We start from the raw sequence: 27,768 nt of genomic DNA, 5'->3' as shown, positions 1-27,768 counted from the left end.
ATAAAGGCAGCAGGAGGTTGTGCTATAGATCAGCGCACATATTCAACCTCACACGTGTCAAATGATGCGCACAAACGTAACACTCTAGCCATTAACACTTAAGCTTGTACATACTGTATGCATGCACCAGCTCTAGTTTATCTCTGTCATCAATCTGCAGCATCTGCAGCGTTCAGTCATTGCGAACACTCGGGGTATTAATGTGAACAGCTCTTCGGCTCATACTGGTCACCGATTTCCTGGGAGCGTGCTCAGCCAACCAAATTCTGGGCACACATACGCAGACGGATGGAGTGCAGCGAGGGGTACTGGAGGGAGTTAAGTCCTCTCAGACAGATGCAGAACAGACTAGCATAACAAAGAAAGCAAAGCCGCTTCTCTCATCTGTCCATCACACCCTGTTGTTCTCTTATCTTAGTTATCATTCCAGCTGGATTTTTGCTGCAGCCCCCACCACCCCCCGATTCCCTTTCTTAGTCTGTCTTCTCTTGTCCAGCTCTGCGGCTGTCTTGGACAAGTGCCTTTCCCTTTCACTCACCTCACCTGGAAATCTGCCTCACTGGCTCTTCCCTCCTCCCCCCCTTGCCTCCCTTTTGTGTGCTTGGATCTTAACAGCAGTTGTCATGTCTATGGATGACTGTTCACATCTTGTCATGTCTGAAACCCCACTGACACACACATGCTAACACACCACCCACCTCTCTCATCCTCCTTATTTTTCTATCCTTACCCCTCCGTGCCATTTAATTCTTCTCTTTTATGTGTCTGGCATCCTCCAGGCAAACTCTGGATGGCTCTTATCTGTTGCAGTTGAACATCTGAGATCCACCCCAGAGCAGAGAGCGCCAGGATGCATAAATGCACACACACACATACAGTGCACGCACACAGAGACACAGACAAATACATCAAATCCCCAGAAAGGATCAATTAAGGTAATTAAAGTGCAGATAAGGCACAAACAGAGACACTGAAGTATACATGCACATGCAGACTAAGTCAGACACACACTACATTACACTTGTACAACTACAAAATGCTTGTCAATGTCTCAGCTTTCTTTCTGTTCAGTTCAATATAAAGTCTCCTCTGGACATCTGTGCATTAAAACCTCACATCCTTCTTCTGTCTGAATATTCAGTCCACTACGTGTCTGCAGGTTATAACGCTAACACAAATGAAATTCTGGCATTCTGAAAATGAGTAAAAGGTACATTCAACCTCGAGTCTATGGACTGAGACTGTGTCTGTGTGTGCTTGTGCAGGGTTTCTTCAGTGAAGTTCTTTGAGAATCAACGCTGCTGGCACACAGAACACAGTTCTGGCCTTCATCTTTCACATCAACTCATTTGGACACCTCTTAAGTGCAAACCATAACCCCTTTGAAGTCAGGACAAAGCAGGCGGGTAAGAGAAATGCATTTCTCACTTTCTTTCTGCAGGCGAACCTTTCTGTCTTTGCCTCTGCTTCTTCAAGATCCTTTCTTGAGCAATCTGCAGTTATCTTTTCTTTCCTGCCACACCTGCTTTTTGGTCAAACTTGAGCACAAAAACTACAAGTAAATGCTAACTACTAAAAGAGCCACTGGGTTTTCATGGAGAACTATAAAGTTTCCTTAATATGATTTACTCTTAGACCCATGAACCTGATTTTAGTTTAGTTAGTTTTGCATGTTAGCATGCTAACATGGTTGAGACTGATGGGAATGCTGGAGTTCTGCCTCTATTTTTCACAAACCAAAATCCTGGGCAAACTGAAATATTAGCTAGATTGTGGAATCGCTCAGCTTAATAAGATTGATCGTCTGGGGGCCACAAAGGTCTTTACCAATCCATCACACAGCTATCAATAACTGTCAAGTAGAAAATTGTGCAATCTCAGCATGGTGATGGTATAGGAGTTGAAGCATTACCAAAGTCAGGAGGCTTCCTGTTTAAGGCCATTATTAAGTGTACAGTAGCCTATTTAACTTCAGTCCATCCATACAGACCTCGGCAGTGTACAGCCCCTGGGGCACATCCGGATCCTACGTTGTCCCAGTGGGAGGTCAATGGGAAATGTATAATAATGTCAATAATGTGAAATAACAATATAACAATAACAATATAACTTTGTTGCTTTTATTTTTAAATCCACTGCTATTTTTTTTTATTTATGTGCATAAAAACTGTAAATATTGTTTGGAATTGAATTTTTAACAGAACACGGACTTCAAAGTATTTATTTAGTGAAGTCAATGTAATGTAGTCTGCGGGATAACGAAAGAGGAGCTGACAGCAATGAGCTCAGTCAAATGACACAGAGTGGAGTCACAGCAAGCTTGGATAAGCTGGGGCTAAAATGGAAACAAAACAGGACTATTGATTGAATACGGAAAAATATTGGTGTTTCTACTACTCCCATTTCACATTTTCATTGTCTAATTGTAACATCCACTCTTGCCAAAAGCAGCTTATAAAGAAATACAATACTGAGCAAAATTAAGTTTAGCTTACTGGTGTGGTCTTGAAAAACAGCCCCAGTTTCTTAATTGCTCATCTCTGATCCAACATGACATTTCAGTCTGGACCAAACGGACTGTCCAACAGACAGAGAGGCGTTGCCTTCCTTTGAGTCTCTCGCCTGTGAAAATCTAAACTGTTCTTTTTGGTGGGAAAACTATTAATTACCAACAGAAACATGTACCAAATTCTTGATATATATTTTCAAATATTAAAATATATTATATTGTTGTTCATGCAAGGTGGTCTGTGATTGGCTGCTACAGCCACAAGGCTTAGTGGAAGGTAAACTGGCGTACAGTAGGAACCTGTGTCCCAAATCCTAACCTGCTCCTGGTTAGGATTTGGGACACAGACTCCCTCTCTACTTTAAGATTAGGCTTAAAACTTGATAAAACCTTTATTTAGGGCTGGATCATGTGACTCTGAAATATTCCCATGTTATGCTGCAAGAAGCTCAGGCCACTAAGGAATTTCTGAGAGTTCACTTAACATTACTTCTCCACTTTTCATTCTCCATAAGCCACTACCGCATGTCCTCAACTGTTGTCTTTTCTTTCCTGTAGTGTGTTTTTTCCCTCATTCTTTCTGTGCTCTCTTTGTTTTCTCTTATCTTCTCCTCCATTCCTAACCAGTCTACCAACAGTACATGGCTGCCCCCTCCTGAGCCTGGTTCTGCTGGAGAGTTCTTCCTGTTAAAAGGCAGTTCTTCCTTCCCACTGTCACCAAGTGCTTGCTCATAGGGGACCATCTGATTTAGGGCTGAACGATATATCGCATTTGCGATAATATCGCGACATGATCAAGTGCAATTTTCTAACCGCAAAGGCTGCGATTATACTCTGGACATGTCCAAATTCATGGGCTGCATCCTCCTGAGGCCGCATTTGTAGACCAATTACGTCACAGCGACGTGCCGAAGGCTGTCCAAATTACTACCATATCCCAGAATTCATAGCGCGGCCCAGCCAAACTCCAGTTTCCAGCAATGGCGGCCGCTACTAAGTTTTAAAATTACTCATACTAATCTTTCTGGGTCACAAAATAAACTTTTAACATATTTTCAGGCGAGAAAGTAGTTGTGTAAACATCAAATATCTGCTCGGTTTATCAAGATATCCCATATTTGCAAAAGTGCTTCGACGTTTTCAGAGGCGTCTGCTACCCACCAGCTCGACAGCTAGCCGGGAGCTCGAGGGTTACTGATGCGGCCGAGAACGGCACAACTCCCGGCACATCATTTTCAGATCACCGCGGAGTTTCGCTGCTCGGGTTAAACGTAATATATAAGTCACTTAGACAACCTAAAAATGTTATTGTTGGGCTTTTTTCAGTGTTTTGTTTGTTCGTGAGTAAATCGGTTTGGCTGAGATTAAAGTTATTAGATTAGATAAAATAAAACTTTATTAATCCCCCGGGTGGGTTCCTCCTTGGTTTTCACACAGCTGACTAAACGTCAAACAGAAAACTTATTAAACAGAAGTATGAGACAGTCGAGAATTTACACCAGTGTCTGGTTATATTTTAGATAGCAAGAAGCAGACGGCCGAGTTTATTAAACTCCACCGAGACAGCGGTGACGCTAATCAGAAGGCTAGACCGTCCAATTTCACGCCTTTAAACTTTAAAGGCGTGTTTGTGAGTGTGTTTATACAATTGCTATTATGTTTGCACTTTATGTGTAATGTTACTGACTGCAGAGATCAGTAAGATGTGTGTATTTTTTATTTATTAGTTTTATTTATTTAATATTATTTTTTAATTGAATGACTGTAGTAGTTCACAGATGTCGAAAAACTGAGTGTGGTAAAGCCACTGATTTTTTTTATGTATATTTCTGCAATCTGCACATTGTACTGACTTTCATTTTAATGTTTACACCAGGGTTCCTTGTCAGCACTTTATGCTCAGATGTTTGTAAGCTAAAAATAAACTATTGTGTATGTTCAAATATACTGTTGTGATTGAAGAAGTTAAATAAAAATGTCAGTCATCAATTCATGCATCACCTCATGTCATCATAACAGAGGTCTGTCTTCCAGGAAAGAACAGTTTAAAATTAATGTAATATAGTATTGGCCATACTATATGATGTATTGCTTGTCTTTGTTTAATAATACAGAAGACAAAGACCTTAAAAAATAATCGCATATCGCATCGCAATCGCAATATTGGGGCAAAAAATCGCAATTAGATTATTTTCCATAATCGTTCAGCCCTAAATTCTGATTGTTGGGGTTTTCTGTCTAATACTGAACTTTACATTAAAATATAAACCAACTTGACGTGACTGTTGCTGTGAATTGTTGCTACATCAATAAAAATGAATTAAAATGAACTGCACTGAACAAAACAAGTCGCACCTGTGTCATGATACAGGCTTTCCTGTGCCTTTACGTGATAACTTTCACGACAACCTTTCTTTAACTTCTAAACTTTCTTTCATCTCTCAGAATGAATGATTCCTGTTTAACTCAAATATCAATAGTGACATCGTCTTCAGTTTAACTGTGTCTTAATAACAAAGACAGTATTTCTAATGTACAAAACATTTTAATCAGCCAACAAATTAGTCTACCCTGTCAGCCCTGCCTGTGCATCAGGCCCTATTGTCAGCCCACTGCTAAGTGCCGTTTTATCCCCTTTCCTGTCAGAGGAACCACAGGCAATTATGTGTGTTTGTCAACAGGTCCTTATACTGTTGGATACAAATAACAGAGCAAAGCCACAGACGCAAACAGATAATCATCAGTGGAACACAATGAGGCTGGAAAGAGGAGAAAATCTGCCCGAAAGGGTTTACCGCCACCCTGACTTCAGCTGTCTGCTAATGTACTGCTGAAAACTAATTCTCCCTGTCCCTCTCCTCTCCTCTTCTAATGAGCCAGGTGTTGTTTCTCTCCCTTCTGCCATGTCACTCTCTCGAGGAAGCCCTTCAGAGAGGAGCTGGTATTTTAAGTATGAAAGACTGCTGCGCTTCTTTTCTTAACCCAGAGCATCTAGAAGCTGTTTAAATTTGATACCTTCATATCATTCCGCCAAATTGAATTGACTTTAGTGGGGAAAGAAAAGCGAGTGACCCACATTTGTGACACACTTAGTTACTCGAGCGGAAATGGAACAGCGCAAGCAAAAGGGGGGGAGTCCGTGAAAATTTTAGGGATGGACAACGAAGTGAGTGTTTGACAGAAAACATTCAAAATTCTCTCTATTTAACAGTCAAGAAAAACCGAGGTGACAGTTCACATCTGCACCGGAACCAATAAATAACAGTGTGATAGTGGATAAAATGCACCAATAGGAACTACGCAAGTCGCAGCGGGTTACGGATGGGTTTAATGTGGTCTCTTGAGGTACATATTGTTCTTTTGTACTTTATTTGGCTTTGACAAGCTTATTTTTCTCCGAACTTTTATTCTGTTTGGAAATTTGTCTACGTAGAGATGTTAATAATGTGCAATAAAGGCCAAAATTAGTCCCCCAGTGTGCTAGTAATAAGCTTTCTGGCATGAACATTTGGAAATGAAGAGACAGAAGCTAGATAATTGCTACAAAGTACAAAGGAATTCAAATGAAAAACAGCAGGGTAGCATGAAAACCCAGAACCCCCTAGCTGGTGTGAATTAGAGGTCTCTTAAACATTACAAGCTCATCTAATGCAATGAATGCAATTAGTTTCAATCAATAATACAAAGAAAAATCTATTTAAGGGGTGCAGATCTAAAGATTTGAGGCTTCGGAGAGTAAACGCAAGACATGCAGCCCTTCCTCAACATGGCTTGTAAATGATTACCGAGGCCATCTGACAAACTCTTCGCTGTCTGTGATTATCTGTACTTACCATGCCAGCGAACACTCTACATCTGTATCTTAGAAATGGAGTTAAAACTGATTCTTTTCACTTATCCACTTAAGCAACTGGTCATTATGTGCAGGAAGCACTGGAAGTTGTTTGAAAGCAAAAAGCATATAATTGCCTCATTAACAAATGGGACATGAGTGTAAGCCATCCGTTGCCCCTGATTCTTGTAGCAAAATGCACTTTATTAAGGCCTTTCAGTGAAATATTAGTTAAGAGAGAGGAGGACAGAAGCGGGGAAAAGTAGAGAAGAAAACTCTGCTTATGTGCAGCGTTTAGACGTAAGAAGCTATGAGATCTGCACTGAGGATAAAGTGAATTTTGAAGGGCACGGCATCTACATTAAATCCTCGCGGAATTAGATTCAGATTTCCTGTGTTCAGAAAGAAAGCACGATGACAGAAGCAAACAGTTTTGAGTAACACTTTGCACTAAGAGGACTCAAATTATCATACATTTATATACATGATGTCAAGCGATTAGTTGATGTAAAACCTCACAAACTTCATGCGTGCCTTTATGCAAGAACAACACATTAATTAACGAAACAAGTCAGGTTTTTCTGTCATCACGATTCCTGAGTTATTAATAATCCTCCTCCTTACAGTCACGTCTACAGTTTATCGGATGGGCAAACAAACTGAATGTTTGAATGTGTATTTTCTGAAGTCCTAAATTGCAAATCTGAAAATGTTAAATAATTAATGTTTTTTCTGACATGAATACATATTTGTATTTGTGATAATGCTACAAGGCAAAGAGGAGTTTTGTCCTTTGACTGTATTTTCTCTCAATTTTAACATCTTCTGTTGATGAATTTACCTTCAAGATTAAGTAGTTGTGTGCCTTTAAAAATTCGCTTCGAGCATCACATGTTTGGAATATATTAATAAGTGACTGGGGAGCCCAAAGAAAAATTAAAGCTATGTGATTGGCAAGAGGCATCCATCTATCCATTCATTTTCTTCCACTTATCCGATTCAGGGTCATGGGGGAGTCCACTTGGACCCTAGCTGTCATATACACCCTAGGTAAGTCATCAGGCTGCCACAGGGCTAACACAGAGAGACAGAAAGCCACTAACACTCACATTCAGACCTACAGTCAATTTAGAATCATGGCTATAGACTTCTTATTGTTATTTTAATATACTGAAATAGTTTTATGGCAGCTTTTGAATTTATTCTTTGAACAAACCACAAAAGAGCAGTAACAATAGGTATTCTACTAATGACTCTTCCACTAAGGCTTTGCCTTTTTGCCAATCTTACAACAATCTTCAGAGGCAGAATAGAGCCATTTAAAATGTGCAGATCATTATTCTTTTAATTTAAGGTCTCCTCCTTTTGGTCTCTGTATCAGTGCAGATGAAAAGAGAAGATCAAGAGAATAGGAGAACATCATTCCCAGACAAACGCCTGATCCAAACGGTGCTGTCAGAAACCAAAATTTGCAAAGAGCAAAGTTAAATGGTTGGCAGAAATAACTTTTATTCTCACTATTTGAAAACAATGAAAGACCCATACAGTCATTTCTTTGTTACGCCAACACGACAACAAACCGATGGGCAACATGAGGCCTTGCTCTTCGAAGCACGGAATGAAAACAGGAAGGAAATGTGTTCTCTTACTGAGAGCTTGTCTACAGTGGGACCTCAAAGTCTATTGGCTGAATGCCTTTATTTGAAAGGGCTCCCTGAGGAAAGCAGCCACCTGGCTTGGAACACTGATGGCAGTCATATCACAGCAGCAGGGGGGTTTTGAGTACTTTGCAGTATCAAAAAACAAGCTGCATGGATTGGATTGTCATGGCAACTGGGCTGGGTTAGTGTTTGAAGTGGAAGGAAGAGAAACACAGAAGAAAAAAGAAAGATAGAGAGAGAGAGAGAGTTAGTGTGTCTACAATTACAGGCCTCACGAGTGTAAAATGTTGCTTCATTAGAAGTAACAGTGTAACATCTAAGCTATAGGTTCTCGGATGTGAGCGATTTAGCATAATTAAACCCATCATGGTCAGTTATTGAGAAATTTAAGTCGTCCCGTATCATTCTACACCAAACAAAAGGGGTCTAAGAGCTACTGCAGCCGACTGTAAGCTCTGACCACACGACATACAGAACAACATGCACGCCATGGTTCTCCATGCTTTTTATTGACCAGTCCCGCAAAAGTCAATGTCCATCTGTAATCTGATTACAAAACGCTCTACTACTGACAAATCTGAATTTATGCCAATAACAGATAATCTATGCCCAGAGTTTCTCAGCTCACTCCCATTCAAATTAGTGACTACATCTTTTATCTATCTTGGCCTTAAGATCTCTAAAAATCCCAAACTCCTCAATAAATTTAATTTCTTGGAAATGCTGGACAAGCTCAAAGACGATATTAGGAAATGGAAACTGCTTCCTCTGTCTTTGATCGGTCGAATAAATGCAGTTAGAATGGTGTCTTTGCCACGATTTTTATATCTTTTTCAAAACCTTCTTATTTATTTGCCACTTAAATTTTTTAAGCAGCTTGATTCATTGATTCTTTCATTCATTTGGGCAGGAAAACCCCCTCGGATATCCAAGGCTCATCTTCAAAAAAATACTTCCAGTGGGGGGGTTGGGTTTCCCTGTCTTTAGACATTATTACTGGGCGGCAAATTCAAGAGCTCTATTGCACTGGCAGTGAGGTTCGCCTACTGATTATTGTTATGATAAGCTTCCAATCTGGCTCCAGGTAGAGGCAGCAACAGTATCTGAAGCCTCATTACCGGTCTTATTGTTTTCTAACACGGGTTCTTCTAATAATTCGATCAGTCGTAATTTTGTTGTTAAAAGTCAAATTAGGAAATCTCATAAACCACCTGACTTCTCAGTAAGAATGCCAATAATACATAACTACTTGTTTAAACCAGGTAAAATGGAAAGGGTGTTTTTAGAATGGGGGGGGGGGGGGGGGGGGGGGGAGAAGGGATAGAAATGCATTGAGGACACATATATATAGATGATATATTTGTGTCTTTCCTTCAACTTCAGCAAAAGTTTCAGTTACCTCAATCACATTTTTTTCATTATCTTCAAATAAGGAATTTTGTTCAACGAAACTTTTCAGACTTTCCACTGAAGCCACTAAGTCATACTTACTTTGATATAATTCGGAAAGCAGATTTTAAACATCTGATATCTCAGTTTGTGAAGTGCTTTACAATCCCAGTTGATTCTGATCAAATTAAGAATACATGAGCTGAAGACTTCGGTGTTCCTCTGGTCAAACTGTTTGTCCAATATTCAGAAAGGCTCAATAAACGCCAGATATAAACTAATCCAGTTTAAAGTCATTCACAGATTACATTTTTCTAAACTTAAACTTAACCAGATCTATAATTCTGTATCCCCCTTATGTGATAGATGTAATATCGGTGAAGGTTTCCTTGCACATCTATTTTGGCATTGCTCTGTCTTGAAAACTTTTTGGAGCCAGATTTTTACGTGGTTTTCAAACCAATTTAGGAAAAAAGTACCGTTTGATGGTACACTGGCTATACTTGGATCATTTGCATCAATCAAATCTTTTTCCTTTTCACAAAAACATTTAATTACAATGGGTATGCTGGCTGCAAAGAAACTTATACAGTGACGGTCTTCTTCAACCCCGTGTTTTAAAAGGTAGCTTAATGAGATGGTGTCTGTGGCCAGGGTGGAACAGATAAGATTTGATAGAAAGGGGAAACTGGTGAGTTTTTGTACGATTTGGCAACCATTTCTAGAATTCTTAAAAATTAACTGATCCTAATTCATGCCCCACACTTCGCGTGAATTTTCTTATTTTATTTCATTTTATTTTACTCTTTATTTAGTTAATATTGTTATAATTTTTCATTCCTCTTTTTTCTCCTTCTTTTTCTTTTTTTTCATGCTTATAAGTTCACAAATGCTAAATGTAGTAATTGTCCTCAATTGAATCTGTATAAGCATGCTGTGTTTAATTTAAAAGCAAAAAATAAAATAATAATAGAAACGCTCTACTGGGCTACTGTATGTAGAATCACTCACATCGATGTCCATTTAGCTAAAGGAGGAAGAAAAAATCTCTTTTATGCAAGTTGTACTCAACAGCATTTATCTCCATATTTGAGGGAACATAATTGCTTAGATATGGGTGGATCAGCTGAGTTAACACATTTACGTTTTCTTTTGTTCACCTGTTTTATTTCTAAGTAGGTCAAATTAAGAGAAAAAGAGCGACTCTACATAACATGCAGAACAATTACATCCAAGCACTCCTGCCCTGGTTTAAAAAAAGCCCCGTATCATCTAGGAATAAACAATAAGCCCATGCTTTACATGAGTAAAGGCTTTAGTATCCTTAACCCCCCCCCCCCCCCCCCCCCCCAAAAAAAACAACAAAAACGTGTGATATGTCATATACAGTGAGCAGCGTAGTCTCAAAGCAAAATGTATAATAGCTACATTAGTCCACAGTGACAAAGCCAGTACCACAAACCCTGCCTGTGTCATGTTTTTATGAGCCAAAATATATCCACTAGTTTTTTTGGTGCTTAAACCAAACATTTTAAAAATGAAGCTAAACATCAACAAAAAGGCAACGTTGTTTTTTTAAAGTAAACCAGCTTGTGTAAAATTCATGTTTTGCACTTCGGACCAGCTACTACACACTTTTCTCGGAGACTTTCCTAAACAAAAATGATGAAGTTAAGCAGTCAGTGCATTCCTCTCTTAAAATATTTCCTAGCATTCTTTACACACCTACACATTCATCATTTTTTCAGTAGATAACTGAGTGCAACACCATGCACACCTTTCCCATTCCTCTGAAAGCCTGTGCTTTGAGTGTGACCGATCTTACACATTCAGACGAGGTCAGAATAATAATTGCTGGAACAATAAAAAAGAACAATAATACAAAATGCAACAAAAATAAAAATAATGATTAGAAATTATACACTGTATAATTACACTCTGTGTATAATTACACAGTCTAACTGTTTTTGCTGCCTTAATAAGAGGCAGAGAAACAAGGATAAATACAGTACGCAGTCATTTTTCTGACACTACATGCTTCTTTTTGACACTAGTGAACCACACAGGGACTTAACTGTCTGTGTACGGTGGCACTGCCAGGCTGGTGTGCATGAAAAAAAAAAATAAAAAAGCATAAACAAGCCGACACTGACTGATTCAGGAACCAACAGCTCAGTTCTGTCTCAGTCATGCAAATATCTAACTGACAGCTGCAACAGCAGTCTGGCCTCCGTTGCACATTTCAATCTATTCAAATTATGGCTACGTCAAAGTGACAACTCCAAACTCCTGCAAAAGATGCTGCCTGAGTGCCGATAAGCTACAGGGCTTATAGGTCCATGACGTTCCATTTTAAAAGTTCAAATGTTCAAGGTTCGTTCACTGCCTTTGGTAAAACAGCTCCCGTTTTTTTTTTAGAAGGATCATGTAACTCGTATGTTATGTATAAATATTAGACGTTCAACATGCTTTGCATCCTTTTATTCACACACAATACACACAGAGCTGCAGTTCTCCCGCTGCCACCTCAACGTAACAACCATAACCACCCCAAACACATGACCCATTACAATATTTAAGACGGCGGGGAACGATTGCGGATGCCATGCAGGTGCGTCAGCCTTCCCTGCACAGACAGAAACTAAATTTAACAGAAACTAGCTTACACAGTAGCTGTCTGTAGTCGATGGAGCAGCAATAGAGCCAATTCACCAGCATCGCTCCTTACCACACATCTCAGTGCATCAAAATTACTTTTCTGACAGTGTTCAAGTGAGTGGATCAAGACAGCTAAACAGAAAGGTGGGGTAATTGTTTGAATAAACTTCACCCAGAAACTTTTCATTCCCTCTTTCCTTCCCGCTCTGCTCCTCGACCTCTCTGGCTACACCTCCACCATACAAATGCTTAGCACGCGATCTCAGACTGCAGCGTGGACTGAACCAGATGAAAGGCCTGACCACAATAGAGATCAGTTTTGAATAAGTGACGCAGAAATAGGCCAGCATAAATGTTATAAATACCTGGACCCATGAGACAATGAATAGCTTAATCATCCTCTTCATCCTGCTGTCATGTTTCACACAGGCAGTCAAACTACTTTTGATTAGGCCAACATAAGATGTTATTCATCCATAACCAAGCACTTAGTCCAACAACAGAACGCTCTAATTTCTTATAATCTCATGATGCCATCCATGACTGACTTACTCAAATTAATTCCTCTAAAGCGATATGCATGATATTAAAATGTCAGTATAAGGAACACAAGGTTATTGTGAAGGGAATATGCCAAAGTTTTACAAATGAAATCTCACTGGTACCGATTGAAAACATTTTATATTTTCAGAAAAGGCATTTAGAGGTACTTGAAAGATATAGAACAATATGTGGTAAAACTTGTGTATGAGCATGTTAAAGCTGGGTTAAGAAAACAGTTACCGCTCGCTGTACGCGTACACAATAACAAAAGCATGTGACTTTTTTCCCAAATAAAGGGAGAATAATGCACACATAACTGAATGTGCGCTAAATTTTATCAGGCCACCTCTTTCTATTTTCCATAACTGAATGTGCTAAAAATTGTTGCAGCCATTTGTAATGGTTTCCTGTCCTTGTGTGAACTAATGTGCTGTATTGCATCCTATTGTTAGTTTTTTGTTATTGCTGCCAGGGTCCTAGCCTCCATTATTTTGTTAATGTTCATTAGGTCTTTTTCAGTTCATAATTGGAGAGTTGAGATCCCCAAATAAAACACATCTCTTTTCCTCCACTTCTCTGCTGAGTGTCTTAGTTTCGCATTCGCTGAAATTCTGGGGGTTTATGAAATTTGTTTGCTGTCATCTTAACTACCACATGTAAAAGCCCGTGGCACAAACAGTGAGTTTATATGCAAATAACGAAATAAGACAGTGTTGACCAAGCGTGGCTTTATGATTCTAATGAAAAGAATGCATCTTCACATTTCTGTCTTTCTGCGTACACGTGGTTTTACTTGTGCATGCAGGGTTTTATGTATCAGGCACCTTGTTGGAGAAACAAAATAGATTTGTGATAATAAGCAACAGCTTCTGGCTGTGGCAAAAACTGAGGTCGAGTCTTGAATCGAACTAATAACAATGACAGAATGCTAAAATTATGCCAGTGCTCGGAGGCATGGATGACTATGCTGAAGGAGACCTTACAGAAGGACAGCATTGGAAAAACTTCTCATGGAAAACAGCAAAGAAGAAAGAATAATCATCAAAAAAACATAATCATTTATACTTATTTATGGTATGATGCCACTACAATTTTAAGTATTCCTGCTATCCAGAGTGTTAACATTCAATTGCTGCAATATGATCATCAATTACAAGACATATTATTGGTTAAGCTTATCACCTCGCCGCAGGGTCTTAACTCCTCTTCTGAAATGCCCGGTCACCGCCGCTACAGTAAGACACCTCTGTTTCTATGACCCAGCAGACTGAGCCAAGGCACAGAGATTCACACTGAACAGATTTGGCACCAGGAGAACCTTTAATCAGACAAAAGCCTTTAAAATAGCTAAAAGACTTCTCTCCGGATCCCTGCATCCAGGTTTCATGAACAAACTCTCGTTGTTCAGGAGAGGAAACGAACGCAACAATGTCCCTCTTGTTCTTTCCTTTTTTTGGAGCGTGTGTTCGTATGTGTGTGTGCGTGTGTGTGTGCGTGTGTGTGTGTGCGTGTGTGCGTGTGTGTGCGTGTGTGTGTGTGCGTGTGTGTGTGCGTGTGTGCGTGTGCGTGTGTGTGTGTGTGTGTGTGTGTGTGTACCGGCCAGTTTGAGCATGTATTGTTTACCAAAGAAAAAGTTCTAATCACAATTCAAAGAGAGGAACAGGAATAAGTCAAGCACAAACAAAGCCTTATGAAGTCACCCAGGAACTGTTAATCCTTAATAGTTTGGCAAAGTTTTTCTTCGTTTAACACCTTTCTTTTTTTCTGCTTCGGAGTCTCAGCTCTGCTAAAGAGCACTCTGCAGTTGCCAAGTTGCAAGTGCCAACATCCAGGCCACTGTTGCTCTACAATTACAGTTCTGCCACTGCGAACCAGACAGATTGACAGTTTATATTTTCTTGTTTTTAGGGTGTGTGCTTCAAGCCAAGCTGTTGTCTAGGACACCTAGTAAAAATGTCAGAAAGAACAAAACCAAAAAATATATATCCTAGATTTAACATTTTGTTTTAGGAGCATTTGCAGTTCCCAAGTATCATGACAGTGGGTGTCTGGTTTAACTGTTATAACACTGTAGTAACAGCAGTTCTTACCTGGAAACCAATAAATATACATATATATATAAAAAAAACAACTTACTGCCCAATATTGATAACTGCATTTGGTTGTAAGCTTCAGCCAAAGGTTCACCCTTTAAGGGTTTTCTTTAAAGCAGTATCCCAAGTCCTTATATGAGTCATTTTGTGGAGAAATCTGTCTGGGCAGTCATGAAAAAATAAGTAAATAAGACACAACAGGGAACCTATACCTCAGTACATCAGTAAAGATTTGAACATATTATTTTTAAGTTTCCTGCTACCTATTGTTATCTGGTGTGAACAGTACATGCAGATATAGTATTTCATTAGAGGATGAACGGCTAAGCTAATAGCTGGACAGAGCAAGACTGGTTAGGAAGCTGTATTGAATGACTTGCATATCCAAAACACAGATAACTGCTAATGAGTAACATACAAATAAATAAAACATCTGCTAGAATACAGGTTTTATAGATGGGCTATTTGTACAATTAACCACATAGTAAGCTATACTACGAGTCGGAAATATGCTATATACCGTTGGTCAGAAAGGCCATACTCAACGCTCTAATAACGAGCCATTAGCTACTGAAGTTTTGTGGACACATGACCACTATCTGCGTGACATCAACTTGTTCGCTGTTTTAGATGTGCGAGAGTCATGGTAGAAATGCAGGATCAAGTCAATAAGGCACCAGTCACACAGCGCTAGAGACTGGTTTGCAACCATCTGACAACCCCCAGTCTTGAGGGAAAAAATTAGCATTCTCTGACCGGCTGCAAATTGTTGCTGGAGGTTGATGCCAGTCACTGGCAAAGAGATTGCTAAAGCCTGAGTCATGCAGCGCTAAGAGCAGTCAGTGATCACCCTGACAACGATCTGTTGCTAGGAAAAAATATGTATTTCCCAACTGGTTGTCAAAAACATTCCTATTATTCCTTTAGTCACTAGTATATTGCTGCAAAAGAGTTGATGTAAGCAATAGACTGGTCTACAAACTCTGTCTAGCTTTTGGAAATGACACCATTTACCTTCAACGTGAAAGTTGTGCCTTGATGGCTGTAGTGCTGAGGTACAACTTTTATTTTGAAACCAAACCTTCTTCGTTTTCACATTGCATCACGTTTTAACGTTTTACTAAAAATGCCGGGCTAGCTGTCAGTGAGTATTTGCAGAAAACAAGAAAAACTACATGCCACCTTGGCAATCTGCAAGCAACCAAAGCAATCACCAGGAAGTTGTTGGTGCAGACATTTTTTTGCATCAGATTACAATCAGCAAGAGAAAAAACCCCCACCAGGAAGCACTGCCAACGAGTCAGGCAATAACACATTTTTCCCCAGCAACCGGTGGTTGCATCACATCCAATATGGTGAACAACTCTTAAGTAATGTGGTCATGACATCACGTAAGAAACCTTACTATAGATCTAAAGCCTTTTTTGGCATCGGGCAGTAAACACACTCTTATCTTCTGCAAAGTTAGGCATTTTGACATGGGAGTCTGAGCAGAGTGACTCATTTTCAGAGCCAGCCACTCGAGATAACTGCAGTTTTTGGCACGTTCAAGTTGTCTTCATTTCTCAGCGCTGGAGGTTGCTGCTTGGTTTCAAGATGCACAATAAAAAAAAAATCCATGTGACATAAACAGTTTATTTTAGCATAGATAATGAATGTGTCACAACTGCAATCAGTAATGCTATGTTTGGTAATCACTTATCAACTCTGCAGCACACAATGTAGAAAAGAAGATAATGAAGTTATAACCATTACTTGTGGTTATAACCATGGTAACCTTCTCACTTCTCACTTATATTAAATGCATGCGTCGTGTGTCTTAAATGCTGCACATAAATTAAATGCAAGCCAACATCTGAAAAGGCAGACACGTCAAGACAAATGCCAAATGCCATTTTATGTGAATACAGCAAAAGGCTGACACAAAGCCCAAATGGTGAAAAGCTCATTGGCTTTCACTGGGACGTCGCAGATTGATGGTGTCATATCCTGAAAAGACCATCGACAGGTCCTGCTCACAATCTAATAATTTTTCTGATGACCAAAAATTTATTAAGTAGATTAAAAACAACTGATACCACATAGCACAGCTAACATAGAGGGTGTGGATCATGATAATCACCGTCTTATAATTTCTCTTTTTCGCTCTGTCTCATCCTATAACTACAAGTGCAGATAAAACAAGTCCCCCATGTGCCATGCTACAACTTGGCAGGGGTCACAATTCACTTTGAGTAGATTGGCTGCAGATTTATGCCTCGTTCCTCACTCCTATAGTGCTGACAGAGGTGGAGGAGCAGCAGGCTCTGTAATCACCAAAAATTGCTGTGTTGGGAGAAACAGACACGTAAACTCTGCTCTGACAGAAGAGAAGGAACTGTGCGTACATTTCATATTTGTGCATCAAGTGTGCCCAGAAATACAAAACCAAAGGGTCTTCATGTTGTTCTGGATTAGGTCAGTTCTAGGCTCATTCAGAAATGCCCCACACATTCCAGCTGACAAGTGCGTGAGTCTGGTTTTGGCCCGAGGTGAACTGTCTTTCACCTTTGAACATCATTCAATGCCATATGCTAAGTGCTTGTCCAGTGAATGTCCTGAAATTGGCACACTGCTGAAACATAAATCTCCCAAGAGACAGCGTTTAACCTTTTTTTTTCATATAACCACAGCCTGCTCAGAAGAGCGAATGAGAATATGAGGGTGTCTACACACACACACACACACACACACACACACACACACACACACACACACACACACACACACGTACAGAAATGACTTTAGAGGACATTATGTGGACTTACATCTGTTTCCTGGAGGTTTACTTCAATTGTAAACAAAACCATTACATTAACCTAAGCCTCTTTATTCTCTAACCTTTAAACATGTGTTAACCTTGAAATTGTCTGATGTTTTGCATCACAGGGACTTGTTTTTTTCTCCAAGATCTAACTCTGTAAACACATTTGTGTCCTCACAACATGAGTAACATCTGGACCACGCACACACACACACACGTCTGGTTTGCTATCTTCGTCCCATTGAGCTAATGCTTTCCCTAGCTCAGCGGTCCCCAACCCCCGGGCCTCAGACCGGTACCGGGCCGCGAGAGTTGAGGCTCAGGTGTGAAATGTATGGTTTTCAAGCTTTTTATCGGTTTTCAGCGTTATTTTGTTATCGTTTTTATCATTAACTCGGTTTTCCTGGGTCTTTTCACGTGTGTTATGAATAAATCTTGTTTTTTTCGGTACCGGTACTAGTTTTATTTTGTTGTATTTATCTGCGACACCTTAAAGGCCGGTCCGTGAAAATAATGTCAGGCATAAACCGGTCCGTGGCGCTGCCCTAGCTGCTTACCCTAACTCTAACCATCAAAAATGAATGCCTAACCCTCACCTTACCCTAAACCTAACCATAACCCAATTGTAACCCTGACACTAAAACTATATTTTGAGTGTGAAAAATGCCTTCAGTATAGTAAATTTCAGATTTTGGTCCCCACCAAGATAGTAAGAAGCTGTGTACACACACACACACACACACACACACACACACACACACACACACACACACACACACACACACACACACACACACACACACACACACACACACACACACACACACACGAGGAAACAACTGTATCAGTTTCAAAGCAGCGACATTCTTCAGAATGAAAGAGAATGTGACATTTCTAAGGTGTGTGCTGTCGCTTGGCAACCATGGCAACTAAAGCAAAAGGCTTTTTGCGTAGTTAATTTGAATGAGTCAGTCCACCTCTCCGTGCTGTGGGGCTCCTCCCTATAAAACATGATGAACCAACAAGTGCAAAAATAATTTTCAACCTTCTAAAAAAGAAAAAAGAAAAACACCTATTCTTAGCTGGCCACCGCAGCTAGTGTGCATGTGTGCTTGTAAAGAAGACGGTGTGTTCCCCCCTCGCACAAGAGGAAATGCCTCTTTTAAAGAGGAGGATGGATTTCAACGTCATGAGCAAGGAACCTGCGAATACTCCTCAATATACTTTCTCATTGTTAAACTTGCATAGGAATGAGGAACAAAGCACCTGTACGCTTTCTAAATTAAGAACTACTGGAAAGATGCCAACTCTTGAACAGTAACTGAGTTTTCCTGGCGTACACAGCGAATTTGCTGGTATATTTATAATGCTGCTGTTAATATATGTCTATATATGTATGGTTTTGTTGACACAAGGTAAATCATTGTTATTAATTTACATTAGGGTGACGAGTTTCATTTTACAGCTGATTCATACTAATGCTAGCACACGTGCTACCGATATGACTGACAATATCACGTCATCTTTATTATGGTTCTCGTTCCCAAAATCTCTCTTTCTATCTGTGAATTTGTGTCTGCGTGTGTGCTCAAGACAGTGGATCTTTTGAGGTGAATGAGACAGAAACATAAAAAGCCAGCCAACTGGACTCTCAAGCAAACACATACAAACATGGGAGAGTTATTACTGCTGTAGTTTACATAGCAGTGCCCTGTTTAAAAATACGTCAGTGTGCAGAAATGGAAATGCTGCTCACACTGGATATAGTGTGCACCTGTTTCTATCTACAAGGAAGAGAAAAAAAATCTACATCGGCTTTTGTAAACAACAAGAGAAGCATTGTTTAAGCTTTTATTTTGGTGTCCACTACAGGAAGAAGTGAAGTCACAAAAAAAATCGTAATAATTTTATCACTGAATACAGGATATCTTAGGTCATATCCTGAGCTGCTGTCAACTTCATTTCCCCAACACACCACATCAAGAAACAATAAAAGTTTCTTCTAACATTTCTTCCCCAGAAGTTGAAGCTGAGTGTATACTGTCAGCACAAGTTACTGTGACTACAACAAAGGCATAAAGATGAAACCAGCAGAATCCTCGTGGAGCCTTGCGTCATCAACTCAAAGGTTAGCCAGAAAGAAAAGGCAAAAACATCAGACCTAAGCACATCTGACACTGAAGTGGAAGAGACAAACTCCGGGATTAACAGCACAGTCAAAAGTAAATATCAAGCCCCTACTGTGTCTAAAGTAAGCTTTTTTTCTGCTTAAAGAAGCAAATTTGAAACGGCAGCAAAGGTTAAGCTGTCACTACCAAAGACACCTTGTCTTCCTGCATGCTAATGGTTGCTTCCTTTATGTTTAATCATTTTATTCGGGTTCAGGGGGATCGACCGGGAATCAAAATGTTGGCATTTCAGTTGTAAAGCATGGCCCTTCAAAATATGATGATGAAAAAAATTCAAGTTCAGTATATTCAACTTCATTTTTGAGGGGAAAAAACAAGAAACATACAAAAAGTGCTCGTTGTGCTTGCCTGCATTTAGTTTTCAGTGTTTCTAACTTCACAGGAACGACTGAAACGGGGATACTGTGATATTCAAGAATATTGGATTGGGACATTGTTCTCTTAACACTGTTACCAACCAGTTGGTATTTGGTTGTGGGAGGCTGCTAGCTGTCTATGAAACTGATTACTAAAAACCTCAGATACTGGTTGGCACCCCCCTGACAACCGCAAGTCAGTAAGGAAATATGTGCATTCCCCAACTGCTTGATGAATGGTTGTTGGCAATCGCTCAGCGAAACTGACTGCAAAAAGGTATACGGCGCTGGACTGAAAGCCTCCATGTGATTACTTTGGTCACTAGAAAGTTGCCACTGTCCTCTATAGTTTGCGTGGAAGACGTCCACTCGCCATCTACTTTCTAAGTCAGGGGTGTCGAACTCCAGACCTCGAGGGCTGGTTTCCTGCAGGTTTTAGATATGCCCCTGGGTCAACACACCTGAATCAAGTGATTAGTTTTATTACCAGGCCTCTGAAGAACTTCAAGACATGTTGAGGGGGTCATTTAGCCATTTAAATCAGCTGTGTTGGATCAAGGACACATCTTGATGAGAGGCCTGGAGTTCGACACCTGTGCTCTAAGTGAAACTGTAAAAAGCGACGCAAACTGGAAATGAAGATTCCTCCTTTCAAAGTAAAAGCTGCGCCTTTTAAAAATGAGGCACAACTTTTTTAGGTTTTGCTAGTTGGTGACTAGTAAAGTAGTAGTAGTGTTTGCAGACAAGTCAGCATCTTCCATGCAAATTGTAGGGGACCAAAGCAATGTGAAGGTTTTCACAACCTGCTCACCAACTGGTTGGGAAATACACATATTTGGCACAATGGGGGACGACCCCTCTCCCCAGAGGTTGCTGTAGGTTTAACCACCGGTCTCTAATCTGTGTGACTGAAGCCTAATGTAAATAAATGTCTCCAAAGTTGATTCAAATTAGCTGTAGGTTTATTTTCAATTTGTCTCAGGGGAAACTGTGACTCAAGTTAACCTCCTGTCCACCAACACTATCATTGAAATGTATTATTATTTGTGTTAACTAAAAGAAAAAATATTTATCCTTAACAAGGAGGAAATACTCTTAATCTTATCTCCTTACTTTTGGCTAAATGTCTTTAGTGAATCTTGTAAGAAGCCAAAAGCAGCAGTTAACTGCAACTGTCACTGGCAATGTGTGTTGAAAGTCAGCGCAGTAGGCACACCGAGTACAGTTCTGTTGTGCTTCTGAAGAATCCGAAGAATGCTTTTACTCTGCAGGCCATCAGACTGAGTCTCTCACAAACACACACACATATAACAAGTAGACGTAGCATCATAGCTTGTTTAAATTGGTCTGTTCAACAGATGTGCAATACAGTCGTGAATAAATGTTAGCAAAAGCACCAAGGTATCTTTATAAACATGAGAAGGCACACTTCTGCCTTGACAGGGGCACACAGGAATACAGCGGGTGCCTTTCTTTATGCCCTAATAGAGTTTTGTCTGGGCTGTGCTTGGTATCAATTTGAGTTATTATGTGTGCGGCAGGACTGTTCTCAACGCTGGGAGACAGAGCAGACACCCACACGCATAAACACACACTCACAAGAGCCTCATCAGTCAAAATCCTCGCCTTATGACAGAGGCACAGGAAACAATGATGAATTGGTGTCAACGAGCTTCTCTCAGTTCTTTTAGTGGAGAATCACACTCAGTGCTGGTTATCTCTGACCGCAAATTCCCACTTTTAACACGCACCCACAACATAAAATGCGGTAGACATCAAAACTGGTCTTCTTTTCTTTCCTCATTGAGTGTTCGGTAAAACTGTAGCAGAACTAAAGACTTTATCTCTTTTCCCACTTATACTGGATTCATTTACAATAGGCTACCAATATACTGGGATCCTTTCTCTGTTCCAAAAACAGCAGGACAGGTACAATCATGGATTATGGGGCGGACAGTCTCGGTCGTTGTGTCCTTGGGCAAGACACTTCACCCGTTGCCTAATGGTGGTGGTCAGAGGGCCTGGTGGCGCCAGTGTCCGACAGCCTCGCCTCTGTCAGTGCGCCCCAGGGTGGCTGTGGCTACAATGTAGCTGCCATCACCAGTGTGTGAATGTGTGTGTGAATGGGTGGATGACTGGATATGTAAAGCGCTTTGGGGTCCTTAGGGACTAGTAAAGCGCTATATAAATACAGGCCATTTACCATTATGTGTGGATGTGTGTTTGTGTTCAGAGGTAAGTGTACAGAGGGGAAATTTCATGCTTGTGTTCAAGTCCTTGTGCTCAGCAGCTGTACATTCAAATAAACAGAACAAACTGTTAAACCTTCAGCAGATTCTGCACATGCTCTCAAGGTTAAACTGGGAGGAAGTGCTTAATAAGATCACTGAACATGATAGCGTTTCTTATCTTACGTTTCGCTACCTTGTTCCTGGTTATTATGAAACATTTAGCTACAACTGGAATGTTGGAAAAACACAATGCACTATGCAATATTCTCACAGGTGTCGGTTGCAGCACTGCAGGTGTGCCAGTTTAGATTTCTGTCTCCTTTTCAAGAAAGTTCTTCAAATGAAACTGGACCAGAACACCCTCAAATCCTTTTTTAAGGAATCTAACTGGAAGCTAACTGAAAGAACTTAAAAAATCATGCTTGAATGGCTCAGAAAGAGCAAAACAAACAAACAAACAAGATAAAAAAAATCATCACAATGCTGGAAAAAGACCATCTAAGCCTAACTGTGCTCTGCTGCAGGCCTTTCAGCTAAGGAAGCAATTTCTGAGCGCCTAAATGCTTCCTAGAGCGCCTGTGATCTCTCGATAATAATCCTAGGTGTACCATGATAATTACAAAGGGAATGCCGAATGTGGTTGCCACGAATTCTAATGGTGCTGCTATGGTAATAAGTACTGGATTGTTGAATGGCAGTAGTTAATGGAAAAGGTCAATGTTTTCAAATAACTGTCTTAAATGCCTCTGAAGTGGTAATAGAGCAGGTTTTCAAGCCTGAGCCACTGTCACTATTCAATTCAATTCAGTTTTATTTATACAGCACCAAATCAACAACAGTTGCCTCAAGGTGCTTTATGTTGTAAGGCAGACCTTACAATAATACAGACAGAGAAAAACCCAACAATCATGAGCAAGCACTTTGGCAACAGTGGGAAGGAAAAACTCCCTTTTAACAGGAAGAAACCTGGCAGACTCCAAATGTTTAGGGAGCCCTTCAATGAGAGCTGACAAGTATCATGAGGAGAGATTATATCTTATGCAGTTTTTAAACACAGTGTCTATTTTAGTTTGTTTCTGTGGACACACACTCAGTCGACTGTCCCTTTTTCTGAATTGTGCTCATATTCATGCCAAACAAAACGAGACAGCAGCGACGTCATCAGTTTTTGTCTCTTGTCAGTCATTTTATGATTTTACGACATAAACGACACAACAGATTCTCACACTTGGTCTGGCTTTTACTTCCTTCGCTGCTCACTGATGGTTAGTGTCCACAGAGGTGTGTTTTTAATGCTTGGTGCTGAGCTACAGTATTCAAAAGCTGACAGCTAAGCCATTGCCACAACTTTAAGTTCTCTCTGCTCTCAGAAACTGTCACTGGGGCTCATTTGCTAACTTTCTATACCATTGAAATGTTTTTGAAAGCTACAGATGCAAGTGACTGCTCTGTCTTTATTTCAGATACACAACAGTTCGCTTTGTTGGGGAGTTTCCAGGCATGCCGAGCCATGCTGGATGCTGCCGATTTGCATAAACTAGCCTAAACTTCAAATTTATGCAAATAAACAGCAGCAAACTAAACACCCCATTTCTCATAATGAAATGTGACAGTACTAGAAAGTGCTGCACCGACACCTACGAAGACGACGAGTAAAAAATGTGGAGAAGTTGGTGCCGTGAAAGCTTTCAGTTTGACAATGCTGCTGTACTGTCAGTGAAATGGAGAATACAGACAAAAAAGCTCTGTGAGAATATGCTGGGAAAACAGTAAGTTTATATCTGCCTGTCATAAGATATATAACAATTTACTGTGCTGGCCAATCAGTTATGTACAGACAGTCCAGGTAGGTCCTGTATCGTGTACAAACAACCCAGTATCATGACAAAACTCATAACAGGCGGTCCACCGTGTCCATTTCACGTTCTGGAGAGGCAAAGCGCAGAAGCTGTTCCTGCATGCAGAAACTGCATTACCAGTAGGGGGAGATAGTATATTTAAAGCCACAAAGCCGGTAGTGAGCATAAAATGTATTAAGAACATTGCAGGGTCCTTTATCGGCAGAAATGATCAAGTTAGGTGGCTAATATGTATATAAATGTAAATGTTTTAATAGTGTCTGTTCAAACACTTTCCTGTGACTATTTTCCTGTTGGCTTGAAATAAAATATCTCCCTGCTGTTACTGCACTTTGCGGCAACTTGTACATTACTTGTACATTTCAGGTTTTGGAGAGGAAACGCGTGAAATGGACATTGGCCTGTCTATTATATATCAGGCTGGTACAAAGCACTGTGCAGATGTCAAAGCAGAGATGAGGGAAACTGTTGGTGCTGCTGTGATAAGCTTTAAATTTGGTCCCACGAATCTGAATTTCATCATCAAATGAAATTCAGATGACAACGAAAGAGGCTTTAAACATCTTAACGGCTTGAAGGCTTCAAACCATTTGGCCTTCCTGCCGTGGTGTCTCACCTTGCTCTGGTCAGTCCAATACAGGAAGTAACCTTTGGGGTCAACTGTCAGAGTCACCGGGGTCACAGTGGTTGAATCCTGTCGTGAAGAAGAAAAGACACGTGTCTGTTTAAATCTGTAAATCAACATCTGAATTTCAACATGAGTGAATACCTCACTGCAGACAATTCTCCGAGGGAACCAAGATCAAAGCATAGTTTGTTTTATCCACTCGCATACCAGAATTTGAAATGACATCAAAAGTGCTGTTTATGTTGTAAACATGCACTCAATCCTTTCCTTTTAGGGTACTTTCCACACCACGACCTGGCATCACCACAAAATGACCAAGCAGCCTGGGGTGTGCGTGTGTGTTTGCAGTGACTGCAATCACGAAGTGCAGGTTGATTTGGAGTTGATGTTTCAATTTTCCCCTCTTGTAATGGACAAATGCTTTCCCACAGTTACATACAGATAGCTCCAAGTCTCTCTCTCTCTCCCACACACACACACACACACACACACACACACACACACACACACACACACACACACACACACACAGTTTGACCCTGAGGCATACATGGCAACACCAGATATTATTGGATGCGTCTATAAAAAGAAAGAAAGAGCCATTGCCTTTTTTCTGTGTCCACAGTGGCTGTGGCTCAGCTGAACAGTAGCATATTGTCCTCTTCAATCAGCCATGGCTGCAAGATCAGAGAGATGAGGACCGCATTTGCTGCACAGAGCAAGAAAATCTTCAAAGTGTCTTCATGAGGCTTCTAATGATGTCCCTATCAGAGCATTTGGAGACAGAGCTAATGGTCTGCATCTGCTCCACACTTGTCTTATTTGGGCGCGACCTTATGCGACTTGCAGCGTAGGATGCTGGGAAAGGGTTGGGCTGGTAGACAGCAAAGGAGCCTATGCTGTAATGTATTTAACCATTATGAGTCATTTCAGTCATTTCATACTGTCTAAATGTCACAATCATGGTTTATCCAATATAGGCCAACAGTGAAAATACAGGAGGAACAGAGGAGGGGAAAACGGGGAAAGACGAAAGAAGGGAAGTGAGCTGAAAGTAAATGAGCGGCTCGTTCGGTTTTGGAAACAGTTAGGCATCAGAGGCATTTGCTACGGTGACGTTTGCTATGGCAACCCACCATTCCCATGAAATCTATTAGAGACTCAAGAGGAATCGCTTTGGTTTTGTTCACATGATTGCACAATCTTTGCAAGCTTGATTGAATGACAAAAGATGCGGTTCATGTCAATGAATGCATGCTGCATACACACACACACACACACACACACACACACACACACACACACACACACACACACACACACACACACACACACACACACACACACACAGTTTATAGCCTAAAGGAAAGGGAAAAGCATCATGTTTGCAGTTCTTAGATATAGCATTTCAGACCAATTCTGGCTCATATCTCATGATCTTTGCTCAGCTCACCGTCCACAGTCCGATTTTTCCAATTTAGTTTTTACAGATAAATATCTTTAGAAAAATTCAAGAAAATGATAGCGAGCTAGATCAAAGAATATTTAGCAAGTCATTTATATTTTCAGTAAACCAAGTCAAGAAGTCATTCGGGGGATAAGATGCGATGCAAGTGATGGATTGTCTGTCATGTCTGAGAAAAGAAGAAGGCTCGAGAGCACTGGGAAACTGCCTAATGATGTGAGAGCAGTCATTTTCACCAGCTTCTTTCTTAATGTCCTAGCTCTCCATGGCCACCACTGCAAACACATTAAGCCATTATGGACTCTTAGCAAAGATTTTCTCATGGGTTTTCACATTTACACAGAAACAAGAAGTACTTAAAGCTGGGATTTAACTTCAGAGTGACTACCGGCAGAATAGTACTCGCCAATGTTTTTTTTGTTTTTTTTTATTGTCATTGGACTATTTTAAGGGATTTGTCTTTAATGGGACAACATTAGGCAGCAGAGTGGCCTGCTTTCTGCTGAATTAAGATGAGATTAGTCACTGACTTGCGAAAGTACAAACACCCTGAAGGAACTGATCCCAGGCAGGAGACACTTCCATTATTTTTAGTGAAGAGTCTGTACCATTAGCATTGCTGCCTGAGGGGGGGTGTTAGAGGGGAGTTTTGAGCTCAGCATATTTCTGTTCTGTATGCTAATGACATATTCTACTACTTTTAAGGGATTTTCTGCTCCCCTGAGGAGCCTGATAATATCTTATTCAATGCACAACCGACCAGAGGGGTTGATATAAGTATAACCTCATAAAAGTCTCTGTTTACACAGACCAAGCATCGTCTTTCACAAATTTGACACCGTGCCCAGGTGTACAGTAAATGATCCTTATAACATGAAGTGTGTACAGTGGGGCAAAAAAGTATTTAGTCAGCCACCGATTGTGCAAGTTCCCCCACCTAAAATGATGACAGAGGTCAGTAATTTGCACCAGAGGTACACTTCAACTGTGAGAGACAGAATGTGAAAAAAAAATCCATGAATCCACATGGTAGGATTTGTAAAGAATTTATTCGTAAATTAGGGTGGAAAATAAGTATTTGGTCAATAACAAAAATACAACTCAATACTTTGTAACATAACCTTTGTTGGCAATAACAGAGGTCAAACGTTTACTATAGGTCTTTACCAGGTTTGCACACACAGTAGCTGGTATTTTGGCCCATTCCTCCATGCAGATCTTCTCGAGAGCAGTGATGTTTTGGGGCTGTGGCCGAGCAACACGGACTTTCAACTCCCGCCACAGATTTTCTATGGGGTTGAGGTCTGGAGACTGGCTAGGCCACTCCAGGACTTTCAAATGCTTCTTACGGAGCCACTCCTTTGTTGCCCGGGCGGTGTGTTTTGGATCATTGTCATGTTGGAAGACCCAGCCTCGTTTCATCTTCAAAGTTCTCACTGATGGAAGGAGGTTTTGGCTCAAAATCTCACGATACATGGCCCCATTCATTCTGTCCTTAACACGGATCAGTCGTCCTGTCCCCTTGGCAGAAAAACAGCCCCATAGCATGATG

General features: G+C 40.5%; 1 protein-coding gene across 2 annotated transcripts in view; it reads right to left on the bottom strand.

Moving 5' to 3' along the window:
* plcb1l (phospholipase C beta 1-like) overlaps positions 1-27,768 on the bottom strand; it is a 131,497-nt gene that overhangs the window by 100,339 nt on the left and 3,390 nt on the right. For both annotated transcript variants that reach the window (XR_013971812.1, XM_080883519.1), the window contains exon 2: positions 24,740-24,817. Coding sequence is in view for 1 of the 2 variants with exons in the window: in XM_080883519.1 (XP_080739645.1) it covers positions 24,740-24,817 (78 nt within the window). In the remaining variant the exon portion in view is untranslated. The remainder of the gene's footprint in view (positions 1-24,739; positions 24,818-27,768) is intronic.

This window comes from Rhamphochromis sp. 'chilingali' (genome assembly GCF_963969265.1).
Source record: "Rhamphochromis sp. 'chilingali' genome assembly, chromosome: 5".
NCBI classification, from domain to species: domain Eukaryota; kingdom Metazoa; phylum Chordata; class Actinopteri; order Cichliformes; family Cichlidae; genus Rhamphochromis; species Rhamphochromis sp. 'chilingali'.
This window is presented reverse-complemented; position numbering and strand designations above follow the sequence as displayed.